General features: G+C 35.3%; 3 protein-coding genes, 1 long non-coding RNA gene and 2 other non-coding genes across 7 annotated transcripts; 5 read left to right on the top strand and 1 right to left on the bottom strand.

Annotated features, from left to right (window-relative positions):
- The first annotated feature begins 5,256 nt into the window (after positions 1-5,256).
- LOC122290135 (exocyst complex component EXO70H1-like) lies at positions 5,257-7,463 on the top strand. Its single transcript, XM_043097693.1, has one exon. The coding sequence runs from the start codon at positions 5,372-5,374 to the stop codon at positions 7,304-7,306; it is 1,935 nt and encodes a 644-aa protein (XP_042953627.1). The 5' UTR covers positions 5,257-5,371; the 3' UTR covers positions 7,307-7,463.
- Positions 7,464-7,719: 256 nt separating this feature from the next.
- Positions 7,720-8,795, bottom strand: LOC122290142. 2 transcript variants are annotated; one of them, XR_006236306.1, is made up of 2 exons: positions 8,451-8,795; positions 7,720-8,234 (listed from the first exon to the last, which is right to left on the bottom strand). It is a non-coding gene; the product is annotated as an uncharacterized LOC122290142 (long non-coding RNA). The 2 variants fall into 2 exon arrangements; XR_006236303.1 differs by having other exon boundaries at positions 8,481-8,795.
- Positions 8,796-11,161: 2,366 nt separating this feature from the next.
- On the top strand, positions 11,162-12,933 carry LOC122290126 (3-ketoacyl-CoA synthase 19-like). Its single transcript, XM_043097680.1, has one exon. It carries the CDS (start codon positions 11,238-11,240, stop codon positions 12,621-12,623), a length of 1,386 nt encoding a protein of 461 aa, XP_042953614.1. The 5' UTR covers positions 11,162-11,237; the 3' UTR covers positions 12,624-12,933.
- Positions 12,934-19,551: 6,618 nt separating this feature from the next.
- LOC122294038 lies at positions 19,552-19,667 on the top strand. The gene has a single exon (XR_006237452.1). It is a non-coding gene; the product is annotated as a U5 spliceosomal RNA (small nuclear RNA).
- A 996-nt stretch (positions 19,668-20,663) lies between these two features.
- LOC122294045 lies at positions 20,664-20,783 on the top strand. The gene has a single exon (XR_006237455.1). It is a non-coding gene; the product is annotated as a U5 spliceosomal RNA (small nuclear RNA).
- A 261-nt stretch (positions 20,784-21,044) lies between these two features.
- LOC122290118 (ankyrin repeat-containing protein ITN1-like) lies at positions 21,045-25,758 on the top strand. Its single transcript, XM_043097670.1, has 4 exons — positions 21,045-21,943; positions 22,238-22,744; positions 23,584-23,993; positions 24,797-25,758. The coding sequence occupies exons 1-4, from the start codon at positions 21,922-21,924 to the stop codon at positions 25,625-25,627; spliced, it is 1,770 nt and encodes a 589-aa protein (XP_042953604.1). The 5' UTR covers positions 21,045-21,921; the 3' UTR covers positions 25,628-25,758.
- Positions 25,759-26,468: the final 710 nt, after the last annotated feature.

Genomic DNA, 26,468 nt, shown 5'->3' with positions numbered 1-26,468 from the left:
ATGTTTTCATATGCTCTTTTATTGACGTATAACTTGGGATTGATTCACCTGCAGCGAGATTGTGTATAGTTTGTAGTCTAGCAGTTTGAAGCGGTTAATGGCGATGGCTGTCTGATGCTAATTAGAGAGCTGAGAATGGATAATTCCCGATACTTAACCATTTCGTCTATTAATTAGGGATGCACGAGCTTTCATTGAATAATGATATATTTTCAATTATTTTTATAATTTTTTACACAATTATATTTTAAATGGAGTGTTTTTATTAAATCAGTTTTATAAGTTGTGTTATGGAAATTGTCTATTTGATGTAAAGTGAGGTGTATAATTTTCCATGCTCTGACAAGTTTTATGTATGTTTTCTGATCATAATCATTTCCTTGTGTCAGATCTTTTTTGCTCTGTTATTATCATATTTCCTTGATGAAGCTTTTCCTATTACGTAAATGTTGGCTTTGAACAAACTCTGGGTCTGTCCGGAGTAAAAGTTTTTTAATGGAAAATTTAGGTTGTTTTGATGTTATATATTAAAATATTTTTAATCTTGAAATCTGAAAATATGTTTTTTTTTTTTTTTTTTTTTAATAATATGGAACGCAACTCGAACTTTGATAGACAAAAATATGTGTACAATTTTAAAATAATTACATATGGTTATAAGTTTTAAAACTCAAATAAAAGTTATTTCTATTTTAGAATGTATTTTTTTAATTTGTTTGTAAACAAAGTAAGGTGTTTTAAACATATGACTATTATATAATAAATAATATTTTAGTAATAGAATATATTACTTAAGTTATAAACTCTAAATTTATAAATTATATTTTTCACGAAATCTTATCAACCGGTCCTTATGATTTTTTTAACAGTAAATTATGCGTATAATGTCAAGTCAGGTAAATTTATAAATTTATTTTTATATAATTTTTTTATATTTTATTTTATGATTTTTTTGTGGTTAATGTATTTCTTTATGATATATGAAATCCATCTTTCGACCTTTCATCCAAGTACCCCGTATTTTTTTTTTTGGATTTTCTTGGGAGAAAAAACGGTGACTATTAATTTTGGTAAGGCGAAATAATGTTTCGTGGTCATTTAGTGTAATTGAGAAAATGTGGATTCTTGAGAGGGAATGATTAACAGTTCTAGCCGTACCTTGACTCTCTCTCTCTCTCACAGCAAGATGGGGTTGTATTTCTGGGCCGTTGATTTGATCTGGGCCCAAACCTAATTCTTCTTAGATTTTGTATTTCAGGGCCTTCGTGTTTCATTTTGTAGGTCGAAAGTATCATCCATTTGAAAGATGAGGGGGAAAGGTGTTGAACGAAAACGTTTTCAACAGTGGGAAAAGAGGCATTGGATCTGACCAGTTTTGGGCGATTAGAGGCCACAAGATTGATACGTGAATGGTAGACTAGTAGTCGGTTGGTGGCTAATTACATCACCAACTTCCAGTTCCAGCCCACGAGGGCAGGCCCACTTTAAGTCACAGCACGAAGATAGTGACTCTGATTATTTGAATGACCTAATCATATTATTATGCTAATAAAAATTCTAATTATCATCTCTTACTCTATATATTATTTTTACTCTTTTATTTCAATATACACATATTAATGTATATATATATATATATATGTGTATTTAAATATAACGAGTTTCCAAAAATCTGATACATGAATCCCAAGTCATGTTAGTAAGTATATATATATATTCCTAATGCTCTAATAATTAACAAAAGAGCACATCACATGTGTCGTGTTTAATTACCAAATTATTTTGAAAGTAATGATTCTAACAAATTTATTTAATATTATTTGGTCATGACAGCGACCATCGTGAAATATGGTAATATTTAATATAAATAATGTTGAAAGTCATGGGTTCGTCATTCAAACATGAGCAAGGACAGTTGGTCAGAGTTAGTCACTGTCTGCTAGCATATTCAGCAATAATCTTCTATACTCGTTAAGATTACTGTCTTTGTGCAGACAGATAAAACCTGCCTTACTAAAAGCCAACAAGTTTCCATCTCATCATCTTTCTTTTGTAATATTCCTTCATCCCATGTATTTGGTCATGTATAGATTATAAATATCATTTCCCTACTCTTATATGTATACACCGGTATGTGCGTATCTGAACGAGATAGGCACAAAAATTCTATTCAATTTTTTCTTATTCATTAATGTCGAAAGCCTTGCTAAGATTAGTTTGACCAACATGTGACTCGGTTTCTCTAATTTGTTCAATTAGCTTTAAATGCACACATGAAAAATCCTCAAGCACGCGACAAAATTTACTCCCAAGTTTCTTGCAATGACTTGTCCATGCAATTAAATCGAGTCTGAGTTTGCGAATGTGCTAACTGCCAAGTGCCAAGTTGTGTGTGTGGGTGGAGATTCAATGTATGCTATTGCTAGCAGATAAGACTAGTCCAACAGATTCTCTCCTATTGACAAAAAACCAGAAACTTATACCCACTGCAATGGCACATTGCTTTTAATTATTACCTATACAGTTGGGAATCAAGTCCATAATGTTGAAAGTCTTTTTCCAGTAATATTCTCTCTTCTGGATGATCTCGTTTTTTCTTCCTCCAGCAGTGTTGCCCAATAAGAACTGAACCAATGACAAATGAAAACCAGAGTCAAGACAACAATACTTCTATCATGATCATCCTGGTCTTTACGCACTTTGTTTCCTTCCTCCTGCAGAATCCATAGGCAACGGCGTAGAATGCCACTAATCCTGGTCTTCACGCTAGCCATTCATGACAGGAAAAACTCAGGAAGCTTAAATTTAGTGCCACGACTAGAAAAGGATATATATATATATATATATAGTGGGAAGATAACTAATCAAATATGCTTCACAATTTTGAGGAAAATTGTGATACTTTCATAGCAATGAATGGATGACGTACGGGTCCATACGTATGTGTTAACGTTATTAAACACAAAAACTTGGGTCGCGTTCCGGAAGTCCGATCCTCTAAACACTTTAATTCTAGAGATGTTTGACTTGTATTTAAATTCATTGAGTGCGCCACAAAAACGCCAACCTTAATTATAGAATAAAGCTTCTGTGTATAATAATAATAAGATTATGAAACTTAATTGCATGCACGTCCACTTCAAGAAGTGGTAGTGAATTGTTTATACCTCCACCACTTTCAATAACCAGATCTTGAAAACACAAGGCATAGCTTTGGTGAAATCAAGCTGATATGAATTTCTCTTTACTATTTAACATATCAAAGGATGCCCTTCCTTTGCTTCAAACCTTCTCTGTTTTCCCCATTTTTCCTTCTCTCTCAAGAGAGTTGGAGTATTTATGTGGGTGTGTTTCTTTTGTTATTGTTGGATATTTAGATTTTAGAGCCGAATTAATGTTATCATTGGTCAGACTTATTCCTTTTAATTTTTATAAGGGGTTAGGGATTCGAATCTAGATTTTCTATTGGGAGAACCAGACTATATTCCATTAGCCTTTTGACCGTAGATTTATTCTTAGTTTGTCTTTTGTTCATAGGTCTGATGTTATATGCTACAATTCAACTTTTTAGCTCAGCATGGATGTCATCCTTGGCCCCACTGCACGTCATGTTTTATTACTTTTAAATTAAATTAAGAAATCAAGGATAATAATCATGAGAAATGATAGTTGCACTTGTAAGTATATAAGTATCGTGTAATCATTTTAAAAAAATGAATAAATACGAGATCTATATAAAAAATAGTAGTGCTATGTATAGTTATTTTTACATACTTCTTGCACACTTTACTAATATGATTAGTTGCATTAATTTTTTTAATAAACAACTAATTGTATTAATGAAGTACACAAAAGAGTATGCAAAAATGACTGCAAAGTCTGCAAATAGAATTTTCTTATAAAAAAATAATAAAATTTTAATAGTGGACTTCACTCTTTTTTGAAATGACTACATAAAACTTATACATTTCATAACTATACGTAGTATTACTTAATAAAACGTGGGTTTGAAGTTGTGTAGCTTGGAATACTTCAAAAGCTGAAGGAGCTCCTCTGGTCAAAATACAGATACATCCTTTGATATGTTGAAACAAGGATCTTCTAGACGAGCATGGTCTCCAATACTTATCTATTTATGTTTCTGGTCAAGTTTAATTATTTCCAATTGTTCATAATTCAAAGAGTTTTCAGTGCGGATCCATAATATATTCAAGATTACCTTCTATATGGAATTAAGAGTTTTCCGGTTTGGCTAATACGACCACACTGTCATTAAACCATATATTATACACATGCTTATCTGAAAAATATTCATGGTGCAATATATACGTGGCGAGTATACGTTTTGGCTGAGTTTTCCAGCGTCGGAAGTTCAATATCTGTATTCTGTAGACATAAATGATCATAACTATAATAAAATTCAAACCTATTAGTAATTACAGTTAATAAAACTACGATATTCAAAAGGAATATCAAGAAAAAAAAAAAAATAGTTGGTTTGGAAATTTGGTACATAAATAATCAGAACGCAATCTTGCTTAGTCCACAAAATTGTTTATACTGATATTTTTTTATTTAAAAAAAAAAAATGTCACGTTTAGGGAACATATCCCATATAATTCGGGGAACGTAAACCAATTCTCCTGTTGAAGACGAAGGAAAAACGACAGTCTAAACACATTAACAATACCAACAATCTCCACCAAGTCTAAGAAAAATCTTTCATTGACTGTTGCAAGCTCTTGAATGAGGGTTGATTGTATCCGAGGTTGTGACTCGTAACAGGTTCAGAGAACCTGTCCAACCGACACAAATCTATTTTAATTATTTCCAGGTTGTTTCGCAGAGGACCTGGACTGATCACCAATCACCATCAACAGTTTTAAGGCTTAATAAAAAATAAAATAAAATAAAAATATATCAGTGAAACAATCTGTATAAAGTTGAAACATTAAATACTTTGAAGTTTGTGAATAAGGAACAATGTGAAATTAGTAAGGTAAGGTGTGTGTATATAATTTTAGAAAGCAGAAAATTAAGAATCACAACTGTCCAATAAAAAACAATAGATGGAACAGCTTATCAAGAGCTTAAACAAAGTCTAATCAGAATTAACCAGTGCTTATTGCAAAAAAAGAAAAAGAAAAGAAAAGATGTACTTGTACATCCAACCGAGTCAGTCAGGGATTCTTTTCTTCCTCTTTATAAACCCCCAAAACAGAACCTAAAACCAAGAACTTATGATTGTAATCTCTCTCTCTCTCTCTCTCTCTCTCTCTCTCTCTCTCTCTCTCTCTCTCTCTCAATTGCATTGTCTTCGCCTTTGAGCCAAGCTCTTCTTCAGTTTTGAGTTCATACTCTTCAAGTCTCAATGACAATATCAGAAACACCAAAGAATAACAAACTCATGCCTAGAAGATTGATGTCAAGTCTTTTCTTCTCTTCCTCAAAAACCCTTTCTTCCTCAAAAACCCTTTCTTCTTCTTATTCATTTCCAAGCTCTTGCTCGAGCACTCCCTCTACCCCAACCCACAAATTCTCCCAATCTATGATGGAAGAAAACATTGAAAATGCGGAATCAATCATCTCCAAATGGGATCCAAACTCTTCATCATACACCAAAGTCACTTCTCTCTTCCACCATAACAGAGAAGAAGCTATGGAGTTTCTCAAATCTGTCAAGGACTTGCGGCGAGCAATGCATTTCTTAATCAGTGAAAATTCTACATCCCCAAAGCTCACACTTGCTCAGAACCTAATGCAAATAGCCATGAAAAGGCTTGAAAAAGAGTTTTATCAGATACTCTGCAAAATCCGTGACCATCTTGATCCAGAATCAGCACCTGTACGGTCCGCAGGTGGGTTAAGCAAATCTGATGGTGAAGATGAGGTTCAAGCAGATGACTTTGAAATTGCTGTTGAGTCAATCACCGAGGTGGAGAGACTCTCGGCAATTTCCATGACGGATTTAAAGTCAATAGCCGAATGCATGATTCGTTCAGGTTATGGCAAAGAGTGTGTGAAGATATACAACATTATCAGAAAATCTATAGTAGATGAAGGATTGTATCATCTTGGGATTGAAAAGTTCAGATCTTCTCAGATTCATAAAATGAACAGGGAAGATCTCAAGCACGTGATTAAGAAGTGGATGAATGCAATAAAAATTGCTGTGAGGAGGCTGTTTAATGGAGAAAGAGTTCTCTGTAATCATGTGTTTTCAGCCTCTGAGACAATCAGGGAGTCGGCCTTTTCAGAAATAACCAAAGATGGAGCAATCAACGTTTTCAGGTTCCCTGAACTCATTGCCAAGAGCAAGCATTCGCTGGACAAAATTTTTCAGCTAATGGAACTTTATGGAGCAATCTCTGAGTTGTGGCCAGAGATTGAACTGATATTTGACTTTGAATCAACCTCTGCTATCAAGTTACAAGCTCTTTCATCACTACTCCTACTTGGAGACTCCACTCGCACTATTCTATCTGAATTTGAATCGACAATCCAAAAGGACTCTTCAAGAAATCTGGTATTCGGGGGTGGCATTCACCCGCTCACCCAATCAGCAATGACTCACATATCTTCACTTGCAGATTACAATCTCATTCTCTCCAAAATCATTGTCGATGGTCCACCATCAGCAACTTCACCACTACCAGAATCTTACTTTGAGAGTCCAACCATGGACAATGGTAAAACACCATCAGTCTCGGTCCTCCTAGCTTGGCTCATACTAGTTCTTTTGTGCAAGCTTGACAGCAAAGCTGAGCTGTACAAAGATGTTTCTCTATCATACCTCTTCCTTGCCAATAATCTCCATTTCATTGTTGAGAAGGTATGTACAACCAACCTTAACTACCTCCTAGGCAATGACTGGATATTGAAGCATGCCAAGAAAGTTAAACAATATGCCAGGAACTATGAATCAATGGCTTGGACTAAGGTCTTTTCAGCTTTACCGGAAAAAACCTCCCCAGCAATTACTCCTGAAATGGCAAAGGAGTGCTTTAGGAAGTTCAATGCAGCTTTTGAAGAAGCATACAGGAAACAGACATCATGGCTTGTGCAAGATAGCAAGTTAAAGGATGAACTGAAGGCGTCAATAGCAAAGAAACTGGTTCCAGTGTATCAAGAATTTTTTGATATGTATTTGGTGATGCTAAGTGGGGAGAATAATTTGGAGTTATTGGTGAGGTTTTCACCTGATGATTTGGGTAATTACTTGTCAGATTTGTTCCATGGGACTTCCACCTCAGGTGGTTCTACTTCTACATCATCATTGCAGATGAAGGGATGCCTACCCCGCTAAAAAAATACTGTATCTACATTACAACACAAAGTAAGCATGTAAGATTCAAGAAACATGCAGTTCTGTTATGATTAGCACTGGTACCTTTCAAATGGTCTTTTCAGATTTTTCAAGATCAACGGGAGTTGGCCATATAAGAATGATAATCATTTTGCAAGTATGGACATTAAAAACTTTCATTTATAAACTGCACTATTTCAAGCAACATTTTGGAGAGTAGCAAAATCAATTTTACTTGAATGCTGAGAAATATCAAATGTAAATAAAAGATATGTTGATATTTGCAAGCAGAAAGTTAGAAACTCCCAATCACATAAACAGACGTGTGAATGTGGTAAGTTAAATAGGCATCCATGCAAGTTTATCAAGTTTGACCACATCACAAGTTTGACCTCGAGAAACAATTTCACACATAAAACAAAATTTTAGAAGACTAGAATTCACTTGAACTGATTTGATTTATAAAATTATCTATATAAAAAGATAAGACAAAAAGAAAAAGCTTCATGCTTGAATGGTTGATATTTTCGATCGGGAAATCTTAGCCTTTTATGGATCTGGGAGGGGTCTACTAACTCAAAAGAGTCAACAAACAGTTGATTCCAACAATTTCTTTTCTTTTCATTTTTTCAGAGAGAAGATAAACCCTATTGAGATCAGAGGTACAAGTAATGCAATACATAAAACGAGAAAGCAAATCAACTATGCTATCACCATCTGCTCTGCTGGCCTAGGAATGGATTGCCAACCGGTACAAATGTGAATATCTTTAAGAGAATCAGATGGTGCTTCCATTGTCCATGTCGGATAAATTTCACTTGGATGGAACACACATTCTTCACAGGCCCATGTAAATAAGCAAGCTTGAGCATCAGAAACAAATCTCCCCGAGATCTTATTGATCTAGACTTTGCTTCTTACATATCCGCTGCGGATGGAATGAATGCAACCACGTATTAACAATTGCACATTTCGGAACTGGACAAGTAAACTCATCAAAAATAAAATGGAATACCATAAAAATATGATTAGGAATTCCAACTTTAGCAAAATCTAAACCATTAATCCTAACTGTAATGCCAAATTAACGGCTTCGTAAACCCATACAAATCGAATAAAGCGCAAAACGAGAACCAACCCTTACCAAAACTTGAAAAAGTGCGAGAGAGAGAACCTGCGAGAGTAGTGACGCCATAGACCAGTCCGTTGAGGCCTCCGACCGAGAACCGCGCGAACCCCTGGGCTCATACCTGCCAGTGCTGTCAGGCTAGAATCCATGCCAGCGCATGGTAGGCAAGCAGTGACGCCACGTCATGTTCTGTCTTCGGTGGAGCTCGGAGTCCAAGCTTGAATCGAAACGTTAATTAAAGATGGGCCAAAGACAAAAGACCTTAAACATAAAACGGCTCGAACGGTGGAAGGTTCCGACTCCTAATAATGCCCGAGTACATATTGTCCAGTTTGAGTTGGGCTAGGTTCAATTTAAAGCCCATGAAGTGTTCAACGGCCAGGCTTAGTTCACGACCCAAAAATAAATTAAAGAGCACTGGAACATTATTAACATCATTAGCACAGCCCAATTTTGCTGACATGGCAATGTCTCATGGTAGTGGCAATGCCATGATCTTATCCGTTAAAAAGGCCGTAGAATTTATTTTAAAATAGGTTAGTGTGATATTCTCATTTTATTAAAATTAATTTTTAATTTTAAATCTCTCATTTAATTTTTTTTATGATTGCTTTTTTATCTTATTTTGTTTAATTGTTGCATAAAAGAAATTCAACATATATAATCATTACTTGAAGATGAAAAGCGGCATTCCTTGTCCGGTACTCTTCGTTTTAAGTGTTTTTTAGATAATAAGATAATATAAAATGATTTTAGATGAAAATAAAATAAAATATTATTAAAAAATAATTTTTTAATAATAATTTTTTAAAAAAAATTGATAAATTTAAATTATTTATTATATTTTATTTATAAATTTAATAAAATTATAATAATGAGATATGTTGCTTTCCCAATTCAAACTTTTCAAAGTAAGTTGGTCCGCAACTCATTCAATTATGCCCACGTGATATATAACTCATTGTCATGTCTTTATTGCTCCCATCTAATATTTGATTGGCCCTGATGATTTTGAAGGTTGTTGTCAAATTTGACTAGTCCCAAAATAATTTGTTTTTTATTTTTCTTTTTCTCTTTAAAATTGATTTTCTGGTACGTGCAACTAACTTTTTTTAGTTGGCTTAAATCAAATTATTAAATGACTCCGTCTGATCCATTGACAGCCGGCCTGCACCATTTTCAAATAGAAAATACTTTAGTTAAATAGATTATATAAAAATAAATTTATAAATTAATGTGATATATTAGATTTTAAAATTATTTTTATTATTAAAAAAATTTAATGGATTCTATAAAATCACGTTAGTTTGTGAGTTTATTTTGTGTAATCTTTTTATATCTATAACAGTTTTCTTTTTTAAAATTTATTGTTAAAAATTATTGTTTTTATGTAAATTTTATATTTATTTATTTATTTTAAAATAAATAAATAAATATTTGTAGTTATATAGTATACAACACCGCACATATCTTTTGAAAAAGTAAGTAAATATATGACTCACAAAAAGTAAGTAAGCATATATTTTTAATAGTTTATCATATTCATTTTTAAAATAAATGCGCGCGCGACACTTACGCAACCTAATATTACTAAGTAACCGTTTCTATTCTAAACAACCAGCTGTCTCTTTTATTATTCATGCACGAGAGTAACGTCAGCTAGCTTCCTCTTCTAATAATGCAATTATCTTCGTCTCTAGCTTGATCCCTTCTATATATTGAGCTAGCGCGCGCGCGCTGATGATCTATTTAATGGCTCATAATAGATCATAATCAGCAAAACAAAATCTTATATTAGTAATTTTAACATGATATATAATGAGTAACATTTTTGCTCGTTGTTATAAATTACCATATATTAGTATAGGAAAATGCTAGGTGGACCGATGGTTTACCTAACATTTACACCGATAGGTGATTTTTTTATTTATTTTTTTCAAATACTAAAAAGTGTATTGAATTAATTTTTTTCTTTTTTCTTTTCATTTTTTAAATATTAAAAAAATATTTTTAATATTTTGAAAAAAAATTTAAAAGCATCGATAGTTAACGATAGACATTCTATCTCCGTAGCATGACCCATTAGTATATGTTTATAATCGAAACCCAAGAGTACTAATTTGTACGTACGATTATCTCATTAGTTATAAGCTAATCAAATAATAACTAATTGGTTGAATTATTATATATATATATATATATATATATATATATATATATAAAAGGAGAAATGATTAAATGGTTTTAAAAGTAATGTGCATGATACGTACGTACGTACGAAGTAGTTCTGTTTTAACCTTAATATATAATCATATTATATAAATAATAAAATAATCCCAATAAAAGTAAATGTATGACATTAACATGAAGTGGAAAACATATATATATATAAGACTGGAAAACTCTATTTTATTGTAAATAGCTGTAACCCTAGCTTCTCTTACTCATGAGCAGCGCTAGAATTGATTCCTGCTTGTTTCATGAGGAGGAGGGTTCTAGTAAAGTCTGACATCAAGTAACATGAGTAAGAAAGCGAGCAAATTGATAGGACAAGCTACGAGCGAGAAACTAGGTCGGATTAAAAGAGGTTGCTGGAATTTGATCAGAAGAAACTGGAGAGAGATGATTAATCATAGACATCGTATTTATTATAGGAGTTTGTTAGGTAAGAGTTAAACGCCCAATTAGTTGGTGATTGAAGGCGTATAAGACATCTTTATAGAGCTAGACATTATTGCCACAAAACTTGCATTACGTAGAACACGAAAGGAAACACTTTCTCGCTGTCATCTCTCTCTAGCCATGGATCTCTTCATGGTACTTTGCTTTCTACCTCTATTATTTGCTTTCTCCTGCATCTGCAAGATGGTTCTTCAATGGAGAGACCAAGGTTGTTACATGTTGGCTTATGAGTGCTTCAGGGCCCCTGAGGACAGGAAGCTCGACACTGAGTCCTGCGCAAAAATCGTCCTCCGAAACAAGAATCTGGGTTTGGAAGAATACCGGTTTCTCTTGAAAACCATTGTCAGTTCAGGGCTCGGTGAAGAAACTTATGGCCCACCGAATGTCGTGGCGGGCAGAGAAGAATGTCCAACAATGGCAGATGCCGATTTTGAGACGAATGAAATCATCTTTGACACACTTGACAAGCTTTTTGCGAGTACAGGAGTTTCTCCATCAGAAGTCGACATACTTGTCGTGAACGTGTCCTTGTTCTCTCCCTCGCCCTCCCTAGCTGCGCGGATAATAAATCGTTATAAGATGAGGGAGAACATCAAGGCTTTCAACCTCGCTGGAATGGGCTGCAGTGCAAGCCTTATAGCAATCGATATTGTCCAGCGCTTGTTCAAGACATATAAAGAAGCATTTGCTATCGTTGTCAGTACGGAATCCATGGGTCCGCACTGGTATCGTGGCAAAGAAAAATCCATGCTCCTCTCCAACTGTCTATTCCGTGCCGGAGGCTGTTCAATGCTCTTCACAAACAACAGAGCTTTGAAGCATCGAGCCATCTTGAGATTAAAATACCTATTTCGAACGCATCTTGGCTCAAGCGATGAAGCATATGAATGCTGCACACAAGTAGAAGATGAGCGTGGCTACCTTGGCTTTCGCCTCACAAAAAGCCTCACAAAAGCTGCTGCCCAAGCTTTTACAATTAACCTCCGAGTGCTAGTACCTAAAGTACTGCCACTAAAGGAACTACTCCGCTACCTCATAGTAGCAATCCAGCAGACCAAAACCAGCAGCCAGGAACTTGAAGCAGTGGGATTGCATCTGAATTTTAAAGCTGGAGTGGACCACTTCTGTATCCATCCTGGTGGAAGGGCCGTAATTGATGGGGTTGGCAAGGGTTTACGGCTGAACGAATATGACCTCGAGCCAGCTAGAATGGCGCTTCATCGATTTGGTAACACCTCTGCCGGTGGCCTTTGGTATGTTTTGGGTTACATGGAGGCTAAGAAGAGGCTTAAAAAGGGAGACAGAATTCTGATGATCAGCTTCGGAGCGGGATTTAAGTGCAACAACTGTTTGTGGGAGGTGATGAGGGACTTGGACGGTGGAAATGTTTGGAAAGACTGCATAGAGAGTTATCCACCTAAAACCGGCATACTCAACCCTTTCGTCGAGAAGTATAGTTGGATTAATGACGAACATCTGAGCTTTGTCAGAGTACTTGATTTGTAAGTTTCAGCTGGTGATCTATGCAGCTTGCATGCTCAATCGTTCGAGTCTTCCCCGCTATAACAATAATATTGCATGGAGTTAATATGCTTCTAGAAGGACACGTCCTCATGGATGGCCGGCCTGTACGTGATATATAGAACTAGTGTAAAAGAAATCGACGTATCATGATAAAAATTCAAGATACGAAGCCCATCTCCTTATGAAAGTAAATTAGTTACTGTGAATTCAGCATGCATGTACCGGTCTGTTTCCTTTCAGTCGAATTATCAATGTACTGTATTCATATACTAAAATGATTAATTTCGCGTCATGATATAATTTTATATATTAATATTATTATAATTACTTCAGAAGGAAAGAAAGCAACTTTTGTATTCACGAGGGATTGCATCCTTGCTCCACATCATATATATAATTACCACAGTTATAAAAATTAGGGGTGAAAACCGACATATCGGTTTCGGTTTTGGACAAAAATCGAGACCGAACCGATCTCATGAAACTGATGAAAATCTCGACCGAAACCGGCCGGAGAAGGGGGAGGAAACCGTCGTCTTCGGACTCAGCGTAACTCCAGTCGGTTCGTCGGCGTCGTCGGTGGCTGTGTGCGCCGTGAGAGAGAGCGAGAGACCACGGTGACTGCGTGGCTGGCGAGAGAGAGAGATACGAAGAAGAAGAAGAAGAAGAAGAAGAAGACGAAGGGAGAGAGAGAGAGAGAGAGAGAGAGAGAGAGAGAGAGAGAGAGAGAGAGAGAGAGAGAGAGAGAGAGGAGCGGCGGCTGGTGAGAGAGAGAGATACGAAGAAGAAGAAGAAGAAGAAGACGAAGGGAAGAGGAACGGCGCTGTGTTAATCCTAGGGTTAAACGGCGCCGTTCCTTTTATTATTTTTTTCAACTACTGGGTCATAAAACGACGCCGTTTCACTTAAGTTTAAGTTAAACAGCGCCGTTCCATAGGTGATGTTTTTAATGCACAGGATTTAAACGGCACCGTTCCACTTAAATGAGTGAAACGGCGCCGTTTAGATAAGTAATATTTTAAAAAAAAAATATAAATAATATAGTCGGCCGGTTCAGCGGTTTTTCCCTTGGGCGAACCGCGAACCGAACCGGCCAACGTCGGTTTGGCTTAAATCCTACCGCCGGCCGACCGGTTCTCTGACGGTTTCGGCCGGTTCCGTGCGGCGGCGGCCGGTCTGATCGGTTCCGGCCGGTTTGTCGATTTTTCTGTACAGCCCTAATAAAAATAGTTACATTTGCAAGTACGTACTAGATCGAACTATTTAGTATATCTACGAATATTTCCTATTATAGCTAGGGATATTTTTATGATTTGGAACAAGCATTTCAAATTCATAGCCTAGCTAACTCATCTCATAAAATCAATTTAATAAGAGGGTTATTTATTGTTTATAAACATGTATAAGACCTTGTCCATAAGTAATATGAGATTTATTCCTTAATACTATTCCTTACGTGTAGGCCAGTATTTTTGTTGGTCCTTGTCACAGGATAAAACTCATCTCTTAAAACAAGTTCAGAGAGAGATATGTGCTCTAACCTTATAAACATGTCCAAAACTTTGTCCACATTCAATATGAGATTTATTACTCAACATCCTCCCTTAAGTGCATGCCAGTATTTTTTCTTATCCTTGTCACGGGATAAGTAGTATGGGCCTCCATTGTTTTGTACTGGCAAACGTTAATACTCTAAAGAAATTTATGGGTCTAACTCATCTCTTAAAACCGGTTTAAAAAAATATACTTGCTCCAATCTTATAAATATGTCTAAGACCTTATTCACAGATAATATAAGATTTATTAATTATTGAGAACTGTAGAGAAATTTTATAAAAATAAACTGATAGATTAGCGTGATTTCATACCATGTATTAGATCTATTTTGTAAAATAACGTACTACACTAATTTATGTTAATTTATAATTTTATCTTTATGAAATATCTTCTTGACCAAAGTATGTCTCTTGAAAATTTGACATTGTCGGGTGGAGTTAAAATCTAAGGAAAATAACACACGGGACCTTATCCCACGGAATAAAAGCAAATATACGGGGGCAAAAATACGAGTATCAACAGTAACTTGTTTTTGCCCTTGAAAATTGAAATTACTTTGATTTACAAACCAAATATTCATCCTTCAGTCTCTACAAAGATGCATGGCGCCTGATGATCCATACAGACCAGAAGGAAAATCATTAAGGTGAAGTACGTACTAGCTAGCTAATTATTGTCGTTTCCTAGCGATCCAATGCCATCAATATTCTTTAATTGACACAACACGAATATCTTCAATGAACACTCATTTTAGCTTTAATTGAACTGATAATTTTTTTTTTTGTTATTTTTGATAACTTTGGATGTCCGAGTTAGTTTATGCGTAGTTCGACTAATCTCAAGGGGCCTTAAAGTTAACAAGTAGATAAATCTTTCAATGGTTCTGAGAGGACTCGAACTAGCAATCATTAGAAAGCAAATCTAAAATCCCACCAATTGAACTACCCCTCAAAATTTAAACTGATAATTAAGTATACATTTCATATTTCAATAGGAAACGATAATTATCGTTAAATTTGGAGAAAAATGCATGCACCTCATTTGAGAAGAATTTTGAAAACAAAACAGTCCCAGTGTACATTGTTCCCATGGCCGAAAGCGGCAGGTGGATTCTGTGCGGACGCCCCGGCCCCCGGCCCCCGGCCAGCTACCGATTGATGTTCCGAAAATTCAACATTGGCATGCTGCTGCTTTACTTTGTATCTCGTCTCGCCCTTTTCGGCATTCAAAGCTCGAAACGGATCCATCGATCTTTAATTAAAGCAGGCTTATCGATTCTTCATCAGTATCTCTCTGTATCTGTGCATTGTCAATGTCGATGGACAATGACGGGGACTACTACAATTGGGATTAGGATCATGACTACAGTACTGATGATATATGTATATATATATACAAAAATTATAATACACCATATTATTATTTATATTAAGATAAGAGATATATTTAATACTATTAAATTATAAAAAATTATTTAATAATAATAAATGTATCTATATATATATATAGAAGTGGGTGGGAAATAAATGGTTAGATGAACAATATCTATTAATATTAAAGAAACTTTGTCCCACATTATACTTGTCAAACTAACTGTAGTTCCTCCTACTGACAACGCATTGATATTTGCATGTGTTGTATTAAGACTTTTTTTTTTTTAATATTTTCTCAGATGAAAATTACTTTTCTAACTTTTCTTATAAAAAAAACTAATATTATAAAATGTAAATGAAAAATGATTAATTTTATTAGTTTATTCAATTTATTTGATGGATGAAAGGAACGGTAGGAGTCGGGAGGGGACGGTCAGACTTTCCCATTTAGACGAACAAAATGAAACACGATAGCTGTCTTATCTTATTGAAAACTGAATAAAGAGGGCGCTCTCTCTCAAATCAAATTTGAACCATAATTTAGGAGTTTTTGTCTTCATTTCTTTGATTGTATATCTAAAATAATAATAATAATAATAATAATAATAATAATAGTCTTACTACTCTTTTACCACCACTTTATCATTTTTTTTAATTTTTTAATTTTTTAAAATTTTTTTTTACTTTATGATTAAGCAAGTGACTATCACTAAAATTATATATTTTTAAAATTTTTTCTTAATAGCTAAGAATGTTAAAAAAATATTTGAAAGAAAATAATAAAAAAAAATACTCTACAATTAGTAAAATAATAGTAAGTGTATCATTATTAAAAAAAAAATTAATTGTATCTCATTTAAGTGTAGGGACAACCGGCTCTGCGGCCAGGACATGATGTCAGCCGACATTATTAACAAGGAAAAAAAAATAAAATGTGAAAGAGGGAAATAGATTTGAGCTAGCCAAACTAATGACGGCCAGAACAGGGAAATGGTTTCATTTTAAGAGTGAAATGATTATCATTTTTAGAGAAATTGTCTTCATTTGAGGTCTGTAGTTGCCTTGAGATGATGCTCTTAGTCGGCTTAAATATTTTGGATCGATTGTATGGCTTTTGGTGTTCGTAGGATTGGATTCAGAAATTAGAAACCCACCTTAACAATGGTTTCTTCCAAACAATCCACAGTCGAGAAAATGACCAAAGCAATCAAACCCACAAAATCACCTAAGGATTGTTTTTGCTTTTATTTTCCTTGATTTGGTTTATGTTATTTTCTTAATTTTTATGCTCTGATTCTATATTCTCATTGCTTCATCCTCTCCCAAAATTTATTCACTTAATTGTTTGTTTAATAAAAAAATAGTGGATATAAAAAAGAGCATTCATTTCAAGACGGACCATGTTTGGTTGGATTCTTGTTTTAAGCATTTTTTCCCTTTTTTTGGATTCTTAATTTGCGTTAGTGAGTGTAAGTTTTGATCATAATCATGGGTTTAGATGAGCCAGATCATAGAGTTGTTTTGTTTAATTTGCAAAGATGCAGTTGTTGAAGCTTTTGTAGTTTTGCTTTCTTCATTCTTCCTGTTGTATGAGACATGGATGAAGCTAAGGCTTGGATTGGTTATACAAAATAAAAAATCTTATCTCGTTTCATCTCAATTTATTATTATTAAATCATCATACAAAATATAATAAACAATTTAACTTTTTCAAAACTCAATATATAATTAATATTAAAAATATATATTATAATAATATTTTATTCATTATTATTTAAAATATTTTATCTCATCTGTGTAGTCAAAGAGGATCTAATAAAACTAGAAGTAGAGCAATGAAAAATCTTTCTCTACAATTAAAGATTTGAGCATAGAAATGAAACAAAATATTTCTACAAATGAGAAGGAAGAGCTAGTAGTTGATGGGGGAGAAACTAGAAGATGAGTGATTTAGTGGGGAGGAGACGATGGTGGGTTTTGAAGTTGGGTGAAGAAATGAAGATGGAAACCAAGAGATTGTTTGTTTCAAAGTTTCAAAGACAAAGGCTAAGGGAAATTGAAGAGATGGTTTGTTGTTCAAATTATAATGACGTCATCAAGATTTAATGCCATGCAAGAGCCCAGGCCACGACTTGGATGCATGCCGGTTGCCTCTAGAGGTTTTTTTTTTTTTTTTTATCCCATTTAATTTAATTTCATTTATTTAATTTTATTTTTAAATATTATTTAAATACAAATATTTTTAAATTAATCATTATAATTTGTTTAAACTAATCATTAAAACTTTTACAAATTTTTAAACAAAAAATAATTTAATTTTTTCAAATCTCAAAATAAAAATTATATTAAAAATATATATTTTAACAATATTTTAACTTTATAATATTTTTTATTTAAATTTTTCTCTCTCATTTCTCAAAACTCATTTATATTTCAAACATTCTCACTGTTATTTATAAAATTTTCATATCATCTCATTATTTAAGCATTCCTAATCTTCAATCTTGTTAAAAAATTCAATAAATTTTTAAACAATTAATACTTATAGTCTATTATATGAATCCCTATTTATATTCGAGCAAATTAATCTAATATCAACTTATTTGACAATAACTCCAAGAACATGATATATGCTCTACAGACCAATCCTTAATTTCCTTATTTGAAAATTCAATCCGATCCTTATTTGAAAATTCAATAAAGTTGAGTTATGTGCTCTACGGACCAATCCTTAATTTCCTTGTAACTGCCACTGGTCCGCCAAAGAAACACAAACATCTCATGCTCATTGAAAGGTCTATCTCTGCAGACGGCACTGTTTAACAACTAACTGACAACTAATCCGAACCTGACACCTGAGAATACAAGCATTTTCCTAGAAAATAATTAAAACTCTCTTTTGTAGATGTACGTTGCAAAGACTTCCAAAAGCTTTATCATCTTTACGTGTTCACATTGACACATGCACCCTTTTGTCTGTTGGGGGTTTGAAAAAAAAATAAATGAGCAGTATCTCGGTGGGTTTAGTATTATAAAAATCTACAAGTATTCCTGTGGATTTGAACCGAATCATTCCTTTTAAATCTTAAATGGCCATTTGGAATTGGGAGCCAAAATTCAACTTTGCAGTCTAGTCGACCTCCCCCGCTTTCACACGGCCTGACGGCCATGGCCCATGAGTTGGTAGTTGGTACTCGGTTGTTGAAGACGTGAAGACTACGTAACAAGATCACGACCATTGCGAACCAGACAGGCAGTTTCCAAGCCATCCATCTTCCATTATCATCTACAATGCCACGTTACCATCTATGGATTGTTGAGCACTTTTAGGAAAGAAATAGAAATAGAAATAGAAATGAACTAAAGAAAGAGTACTTCACTGCTTCTACATGAATAAAAAAAAATTACATAAAAATAATATTAAAAGTTGATGTAATTTTATCTGATTCGTTAAATTTATTTTACAATAAAAATAATTTTATAATATGACAAACCATATTAAGTTACATCAGTTTGTAGATTATTTTATGATTAATATATTTGTCCTAAAGAAATCGATAGATAAGAGTAGGGTTTTAGATCAACAGAATATTTAGTCCGTGTAATACTTACGCCCATTCTCAATTATTGAAATAATCCATGAATTTCTTACAAATCCAATTTACAAGTAAAGGACTTGAATTTATTAATGGAACATGATTCGGTTCAAATCATTCAGATGCTGCTCATGAACGAGTTAACTGCATATTAATTTCCTGGATCCAAAAAATTAATTATTGAATAATTAAATAATATTTTTATCATAATTGAGAGGTAGAAAGGGGAGGGATTTGCTGCACAGCTTTACCAACAAGGGAGCCACTTAGTATGAGAGATTAGAGAAGAAAATTGAGTCTTCAGTCCCACATGGAGAAAAGGAAATAAGAACCAGCCAATCCTTCTGCTACATAGTGAAGCATTCAAACATCTCAAAGCCGTGGAGCCGTCCGGTGAGCTCAAAGCGAACTATTCTTTCGCCTTTTACTAAAGAATACCGTGTGCTCGCCGTTTACAGCGGCATACATCAATTTTTTAAGGGGTTGTTCTCTGGATTTCCCCACCAATTCTAGTTCAGATTTCCTTCGTCTGTAACATGGTAATTCTTCTTTGTATCTCAGAAGCCAGAAGGCTTATCATGATCCAGTTTAACCTTAGCCAAGACCCACTTGCATTAGCCCATGTTGCACAGTTCCCTCAAAGCTACGCGGTTTAGAATCAAATAATCAAAATCTCAGTGCAGCTGCCTAAGGAATGATTTTCTTGTTCATTGAGTCAAGCTCAACTTTTGAAACTAGACCCTGATCCGAATTTAAAGCCAGTCTTCTAGCCATACTGACACGCAATTCCAATAAACTGCACCCATTGTTGTAGAGTATTTAAAGAGGATCTATCCCTAAAAACAAAAAAACAAAAACAAAAAAAGATGATCTAAACTTGTCAACATGTAGTCTTAAGAGCCGAGATTGCAATACGCAGGTCTAATTGAGATGATTAGATAAATGGCATCTCCTAAAGCTAGCGCAAAGACAAACTCACTGATCACTTGTTAATGTTATGTCAATTCAATAGAGTACAAAGAACCCCCAAAATCTAATTCAATAGATTACAAAGAACCTCCAAAATCTGCTCGAGAAAACTCGCAATATTAAACCCCATTTGAAAAAAAAAAAAAAAATTCAAGTCACAGAGAAGAAGCTCCTATCTAAATGAGAGTATAGGAGTCGGATTGGATTTATTCAACTGAGGAGAAAATAGCGAGTAGAGCCAAAAAGTGTCCACACATCACACATACATGAGTCACACATGGTTTCTAAATTCTCCGCTGTGTAAAAGAGAGGAAATGACGTGAAACGTGCAGTGCTGTAGGATAGGATGGTTTGACGCCAAAGAAGGAGAAGAGCATGAAACAATAGAAACATTTGGGAAATGGGAGAAGTTAATGGAGTCAGTCAGAAAAGGGAAAAAAAAGTAGAGTCCCACAGGGAAGAAGAATAAAAACTCGCAGAGTCGAGTTGCTATAAAACAAAGCACACGAAGTGTCAGGTACTCACGGAGCCGTGCGGTGAGCACAGAGCGAACTATTCTTTCGCCTTTTACTAAAGAATACCGTGTGGTCGCCGCTGCTTATAGCGGCATACGCCAATTTTTGAAAGGGCGTTCCTCCATGGATGCTCCTACCAATTCTAAGTTGAAGTTCATTGTCTAACTCATGCCGGCTTCAGCATTATTTTCTTTTTTTATTTACTGGCAACTGAAGCTATTTACTTAATAATAGCCTTAAAATATTAAAACAGAATTATAAAAAAATAAATGTAAAAAGCTTAGGTGTCATTACTTAGAATTCAAAGATACACGTGGAGTTTTTCTTCATGACCCAACTAACACAACTTGCAGAATCACCCATATTCCATAAATAAAGGATGTGGGGAAAGAAGTAGTTGGAAAATACATGGGATGAAGCCTCCGCAAAAGGAGAAAAAAATTGCAGAAAGTGCCAATAATAGGCGAGTATCACCCAGATAAAAAGGATCTGACATGTGTAACTCCCCAAATTTAACAAAGTATTAATTTAAGCTTCGGACTTTTTTTTTTTTTTGGTTTTTCTTGTCGGACGTCTCCGGCAAATTTTGACGCTGATTGTGGGTAGTTGAGGGTACCAGCACCGGAGGTTTTTGACATTGGAAAACAGCTCCACTAATATTCTTGCTTTTTATAGAGAAAAACGTCACAATCTTGGAGGTTCACCCGTCGGATGTGGGCAGGATTCTCCAATTTAGGTCCTCTTTGCTAGCATGTCGGCGAAGTAATATATCGCCGAAATTATCTTTGTGAAGACTTGAACCAGGAAAAACACCATGCCCATGCTCTTTCATATACTGTTCTTTTCTCATGTTGAAGACCTGGAGTCAACTGCACATGGAAGCGTGCTGTATGTCCCTCTGAATCATCCATGAAGTTTCAATAAAATTACGATGAGGGTTTTTCCCAAAAAAGTCAGAGATCACAGTTGGTAAAACTGAGGAATTATTAAAGTAGTAAGTAGATTCGCGGCAGCCGCAGGGATTGGATGGTCGTGTGATGGACGTGGGACCAGTTTTCCGGTCGACGTTGAATACTGGAAAAACGAAAGTTTTTATTTTTTTTGGTTCTCTTCCTACAGAGCATTCTCTCCTTCTCTGCACTTTCCTTTTCTCCTTTTCTGTCCGCTTTTTTGGTCATCTCCTCTCAATCCCATAACTCATCGATATTTTTCCTCTCGATATCTCTCTATATGAACTCCTAGATTTTCCACTTTCTCTCCCAGGTCAACAATGGCATCCCTGATCGAAGAAGGTACTCTCTCTCCCCTTTTCTTCAGCTATCACGCTGGACCAATTATTTTTAGTGTTGCATATGAGACTTGCTCGATTGGAATCTTCCTGTCAATGGTTATCACTTGTGATCTCAGAACGAATTCCACAATGACTAGTTAGCTCATTAATTAAGTAAATTCAACACAATAAAGCTTAATATTTGTGGAAACAGTTCTTTATTTTCTCGAATACAAAACAAACGGAGCTAGAGAAAGTAGTAAGGTATTTTTGGTTTGTTATCTATGAGTGATTGAACTTTGATTTAATTGAATAGGAGGCGAGAGGGACTTGGAGAAGAGACTGATGACCTTATCACCAAGTCAAAACCCTCTGGCCGAGCCGTCACCATCGCCATCTCCTTCTTCCACGGCTGCGGCTGCGGCTCCGGCGTTAGTCCTGTCCAATTCCGGAAAGCGGATTGATCAGGCGGGGAAGAAAAAGTACGTGAAGCAGGTGACGGGGCGGCACAACGACACTGAGCTGCACTTGGCGGCGCAGCGTGGTGATCTGGCGGCCATGAAGCAGATACTTGATGATATCAATTCGCAGATGATGGGAACTCTGAGCGGCGCAGATTTTGACGCTGAGGTTGCAGAGGTACGGGCTGCAATTGTGAACGAGGTCAATGAGTTGGGAGAGACGGCACTGTATACAGCATCCGAGAAGGGCTACCTTGATATTGTGAAGGAATTGTTGAAATATTCGAGTCCAGATACTGTCACTAAGAAAAACAGATCTGGGTTTGATCCGTTGCATGTAGCTGCAAGTCAAGGGCACCACGGTAATGGATCAGTAGCGTTATATTGTCTTCGTTGTGTGCTTTAAGAATTTGAGTATGGCCATTTAGTTTGAATATGATAGAGATTTTAAGAGGATGAAAATTAAGTTCATGTAGGTTTTGGGTTGCTAAAGATGTAGAACAGTAGATGCTTAGGTAATTTCTATTGTTCCTTTCAACATATCATTACACAGAATGCTAAATAGGACAACAAAATTATGCAAGGTATTGACAGTTGAGCTATGTTAGATTGTTTTGAAAAAAAAAACAAAAGAAATGAAAACCTCTGTTAGATTACAATCTAGACATGTAGCAATGTCTACAGAGTTCTTTACCAGAGAAATGGTGTTTCTTTGCAGTCGCCATTCTTTAAATACATGTATCTGGACAGATGATACCAAAATTGAGGATCCATAAAGCACATATTTCAAATAAATCCAACTTTATGTGATAGAAATATCCTAGTTGACACGTCCTCACAAGTTAACAGTCACTGAAGTTGTCATCTATGGCTTTTGGTTCTGGATTTGCAATCTATATTCAATTTGAGAAGAGATTATCATTTATCAATAAGGAATGCTGAGTTAAAGGGGCCTTTTCAGTTCCTTCTGGCCCCTAAACTATTGGTTTCCAGATTTTAATTCTATTGCTTTGTCCCTGATCGCTTTTTCAATCTTCACGATGAAAGTTCCCATTTAATCTGCTTGAAATCATAAAATATATGAGCACTGCAATAATGATTGAATGATATACTGATTGCCCATAAAAGATATACCTACCAGTTTTTAAGTTTCTGCTTTCTATACAAAGATAGTACACTCATGGTGGTTCTTCTGTTCCAGCTGTTGTTCAGGTGCTTCTAGATCATGACCCTGGGCTCAGCAAAACAATCGGCCCATCAAATGCAACGCCTCTTATATCTGCAGCTACAAGAGGCCATACGGAAGTAGTCGATCAACTGCTGTCAAAGGATTGTAGCTTATTGGATCTGTCTAGATCCAATGGGAAAAATGCATTGCATTTGGCTGCCCGACAGGGCCATGTTGACATTGTAAAAGCATTGCTGAACAAAGATCCACAGCTGGCACGAAGGACTGACAAAAAAGGGCAGACTGCATTGCATATGGCCGTAAAAGGCCAAAGTTGTGACGTGGTGAAATTGCTACTTGAGGCTGATGCTGCTATTGTTATGCTTCCAGATAAATTTGGTAATACGGCATTACATGTAGGCACAAGGAAAAAGCGAGTAGAGGTATTATATTTTGGCGTTTCCTGCACTTTGCTGTTTAAATCTGTAGCCTATAGAAGGGTAATGGTTGCACCTTTTAAATTATAGATGATGGCTTTAATTCATATTGATATAGCATACCAGCCCAAAAATAAAGTTTTACGGTTCCTTTTTTTTTTTTGTTTCTCGGAGGCAGGAGGGTTGCTTCCTCACACAGAACTTTATCGTCATCTGCCTCATTGAACACATCAAATTGGCTTACTGAGTCTTTCACCTTTTTTGTTTCCAATCATGCTACTCTCTGTTTCTCTCTCTCCAGTCCCAGTTTTTCATTAGCGTGCTTGCTCTCTGCTTCCTTTGAGTCTGTTCATTGTCCAAATGCCTGCCACTTGATCCCTGAATGCATCTAGCTTGGATTTATTTATTTATTTATTTTTCGACTTTGCAGTTTACTTGTCTTAGTGATGAATATCTACTTCTTATTTGACAGCTAGTGTAAATGAAGTACATATCTTGCAATGTCATCATTTCTTTCTTTGTTCATCTCAAACATTGGTTGTATTCTGAAAGTGAGAGATGACAACTAGCACTGACCGTGGGAAAACTAGCATCTTTAGTTTGCTTCTGTATCCATCTCACATTTATCTTTCTCCAAATTTGGATTCATTATTATGCATTCTTAATGTTTTCATCATAATAACACTGATAGGCTATACATTAGACTAAAATTACGTCTTACTTCTATATGCGTCTTACAAAGTTCACGTACACCCAGATTTCGCGGGAAAAGATGGTCCTAGAATTGACATTCTGTTTTCTTCTTGCAGATAGTGAAGGAGTTGTTATCTCTTCGTGACACCAATGTTAATGCACTGACCAGAGACCACAAAACGGCTCTTGACATAGCAGAAGGGCTTCCCCTTTCTGAAGAATCCTCAGATATAAAGGACTACCTTTCTCAATGTGGTGCTCTCAGAGCTAATGAACTGAACCAACCAAGGGATGAGTTGAGGAAAACTGTGACTCAAATTAAGAAAGATGTTCATATCCAGCTTGAACAAACTAGGAAAACTAACAAAAATGTTCATAATATTTCTAAAGAGCTTCGGAAACTTCACCGAGAAGGGATCAACAATGCCACCAACTCAGTGACTGTGGTGGCTGTGCTATTTGCTACAGTTGCCTTTGCAGCTATTTTTACTGTGCCTGGTGGGGATGCTGATTCTGGGATGGCTGTGGTGGTCACGACTACATCTTTCAAAATTTTCTTCATCTTCAATGCCATTGCCCTTTTTACATCATTGGCTGTTGTGGTTGTTCAAATTACATTGGTTAGAGGAGAGACAAAAGCAGAAAAACGAGTGGTGGAGGTAATTAACAAGCTCATGTGGTTGGCTTCTGTGTGCACTTCGGTGGCTTTTATGGCATCCTCTTATATAGTGGTTGGCAAGAAGCACAAATGGGCTGCAATCTTGGTCACAGCCGTGGGGGGAGTAATAATGGCTGGAGTTCTCGGCACCATGACTTATTACGTGGTGAGGTCCAAGAGGAGTCGTTCATTGAGGAAGAGGGAGAAGCATTCGAGGAGGAGTCTATCCAACTCGTGGCATCACTCTGACTTCTCAAACTCAGAAGTCGATAGGATTTATGCTCTCTGATGTGGGCAATTTGCAATCTTTGGAAGTTTGTAGGATTGTAGTATGAAAAATGCTTCCTTACGAGTACAAATATGCTTGGGAATGCATTTTAACATAGCATTCAACTTCTATAAGAATCATTACTTCTGAAAGTTATATTTCTTTGCACCTCTATGGTGGACATTATTTTTTTATTTTTTGGTCCAAAACTCCAACTCGGTAACTATAGTAGACCAATGCCTGAGGCCCTGAACCCCCATATCAACTATCAAGAGTGCCAGCCAGAAGGTAATGAGGGAGACAAATTGAAAGACGAGAAGGTCAATGTTTTTGGGCCTTGGGTTTTGGGTAGTTTCGTTGTTTGGTTTTTTGGCTGGGGTTGTGATTTGTGAAGATTGTGATTCTGTTTTGCAGGCCCATCTAAGTCTTTCCTAAGGAGCTCTTCAAGGTATAAGGGCTAGTTTAGTTTAATTTTGGTTACATAAAATTAAACTATCTCATTTTATCTCATATAATTATTATATCTTTTTCAAATTTTCATAAAAAATATAGTAAACAATTCATTTTTTTCAAATCTTAAAACACAACTAATATTAAAAAATTATCTTATAATAATATTTTATTCAACTTTCAATAAAATATTTTATCTCATCTGAACTGTGTAAACAAACGAGACTTAAAGAATAATACCCTATGGTATGAAAGAGTGTGTTTATCCTAATACCTTACCATTTTTACCTTAAAAAAAAAGGAAAAAGAAAACTCGATCATTTCATTTATGCATCGCTAAAGGGTCATCCTTATCAAAAGCTTAACAGTTGCCATTTTTTTATAAAAAGAATGATAAATATTTAAATGCTAA

Source organism: Carya illinoinensis, chromosome 1 (genome assembly GCF_018687715.1).
Source record: "Carya illinoinensis cultivar Pawnee chromosome 1, C.illinoinensisPawnee_v1, whole genome shotgun sequence".
NCBI lineage: Eukaryota > Viridiplantae > Streptophyta > Magnoliopsida > Fagales > Juglandaceae > Carya > Carya illinoinensis.
Note: the sequence above shows the minus strand (reverse complement) of the source record. Positions and strands in the feature narration are given on the sequence as shown.

Coding starts and splice junctions, on each gene's coding strand:
- LOC122290126 (XM_043097680.1), top strand. CDS start 11,238: ATGGATCTCTTCATGGTACTTTGCTTTCTACCTCTATTATTTGCTTTC.
- LOC122290135 (XM_043097693.1), top strand. CDS start 5,372: ATGACAATATCAGAAACACCAAAGAATAACAAACTCATGCCTAGAAGA.
- LOC122290118 (XM_043097670.1), top strand. CDS start 21,922: ATGGCATCCCTGATCGAAGAAG. Junction 21,944..22,237: donor GGCATCCCTGATCGAAGAAG/GTACTCTCTCTC, acceptor TTAATTGAATAG/GAGGCGAGAGGGACTTGGAG. Junction 22,745..23,583: donor TGCAAGTCAAGGGCACCACG/GTAATGGATCAG, acceptor CTTCTGTTCCAG/CTGTTGTTCAGGTGCTTCTA.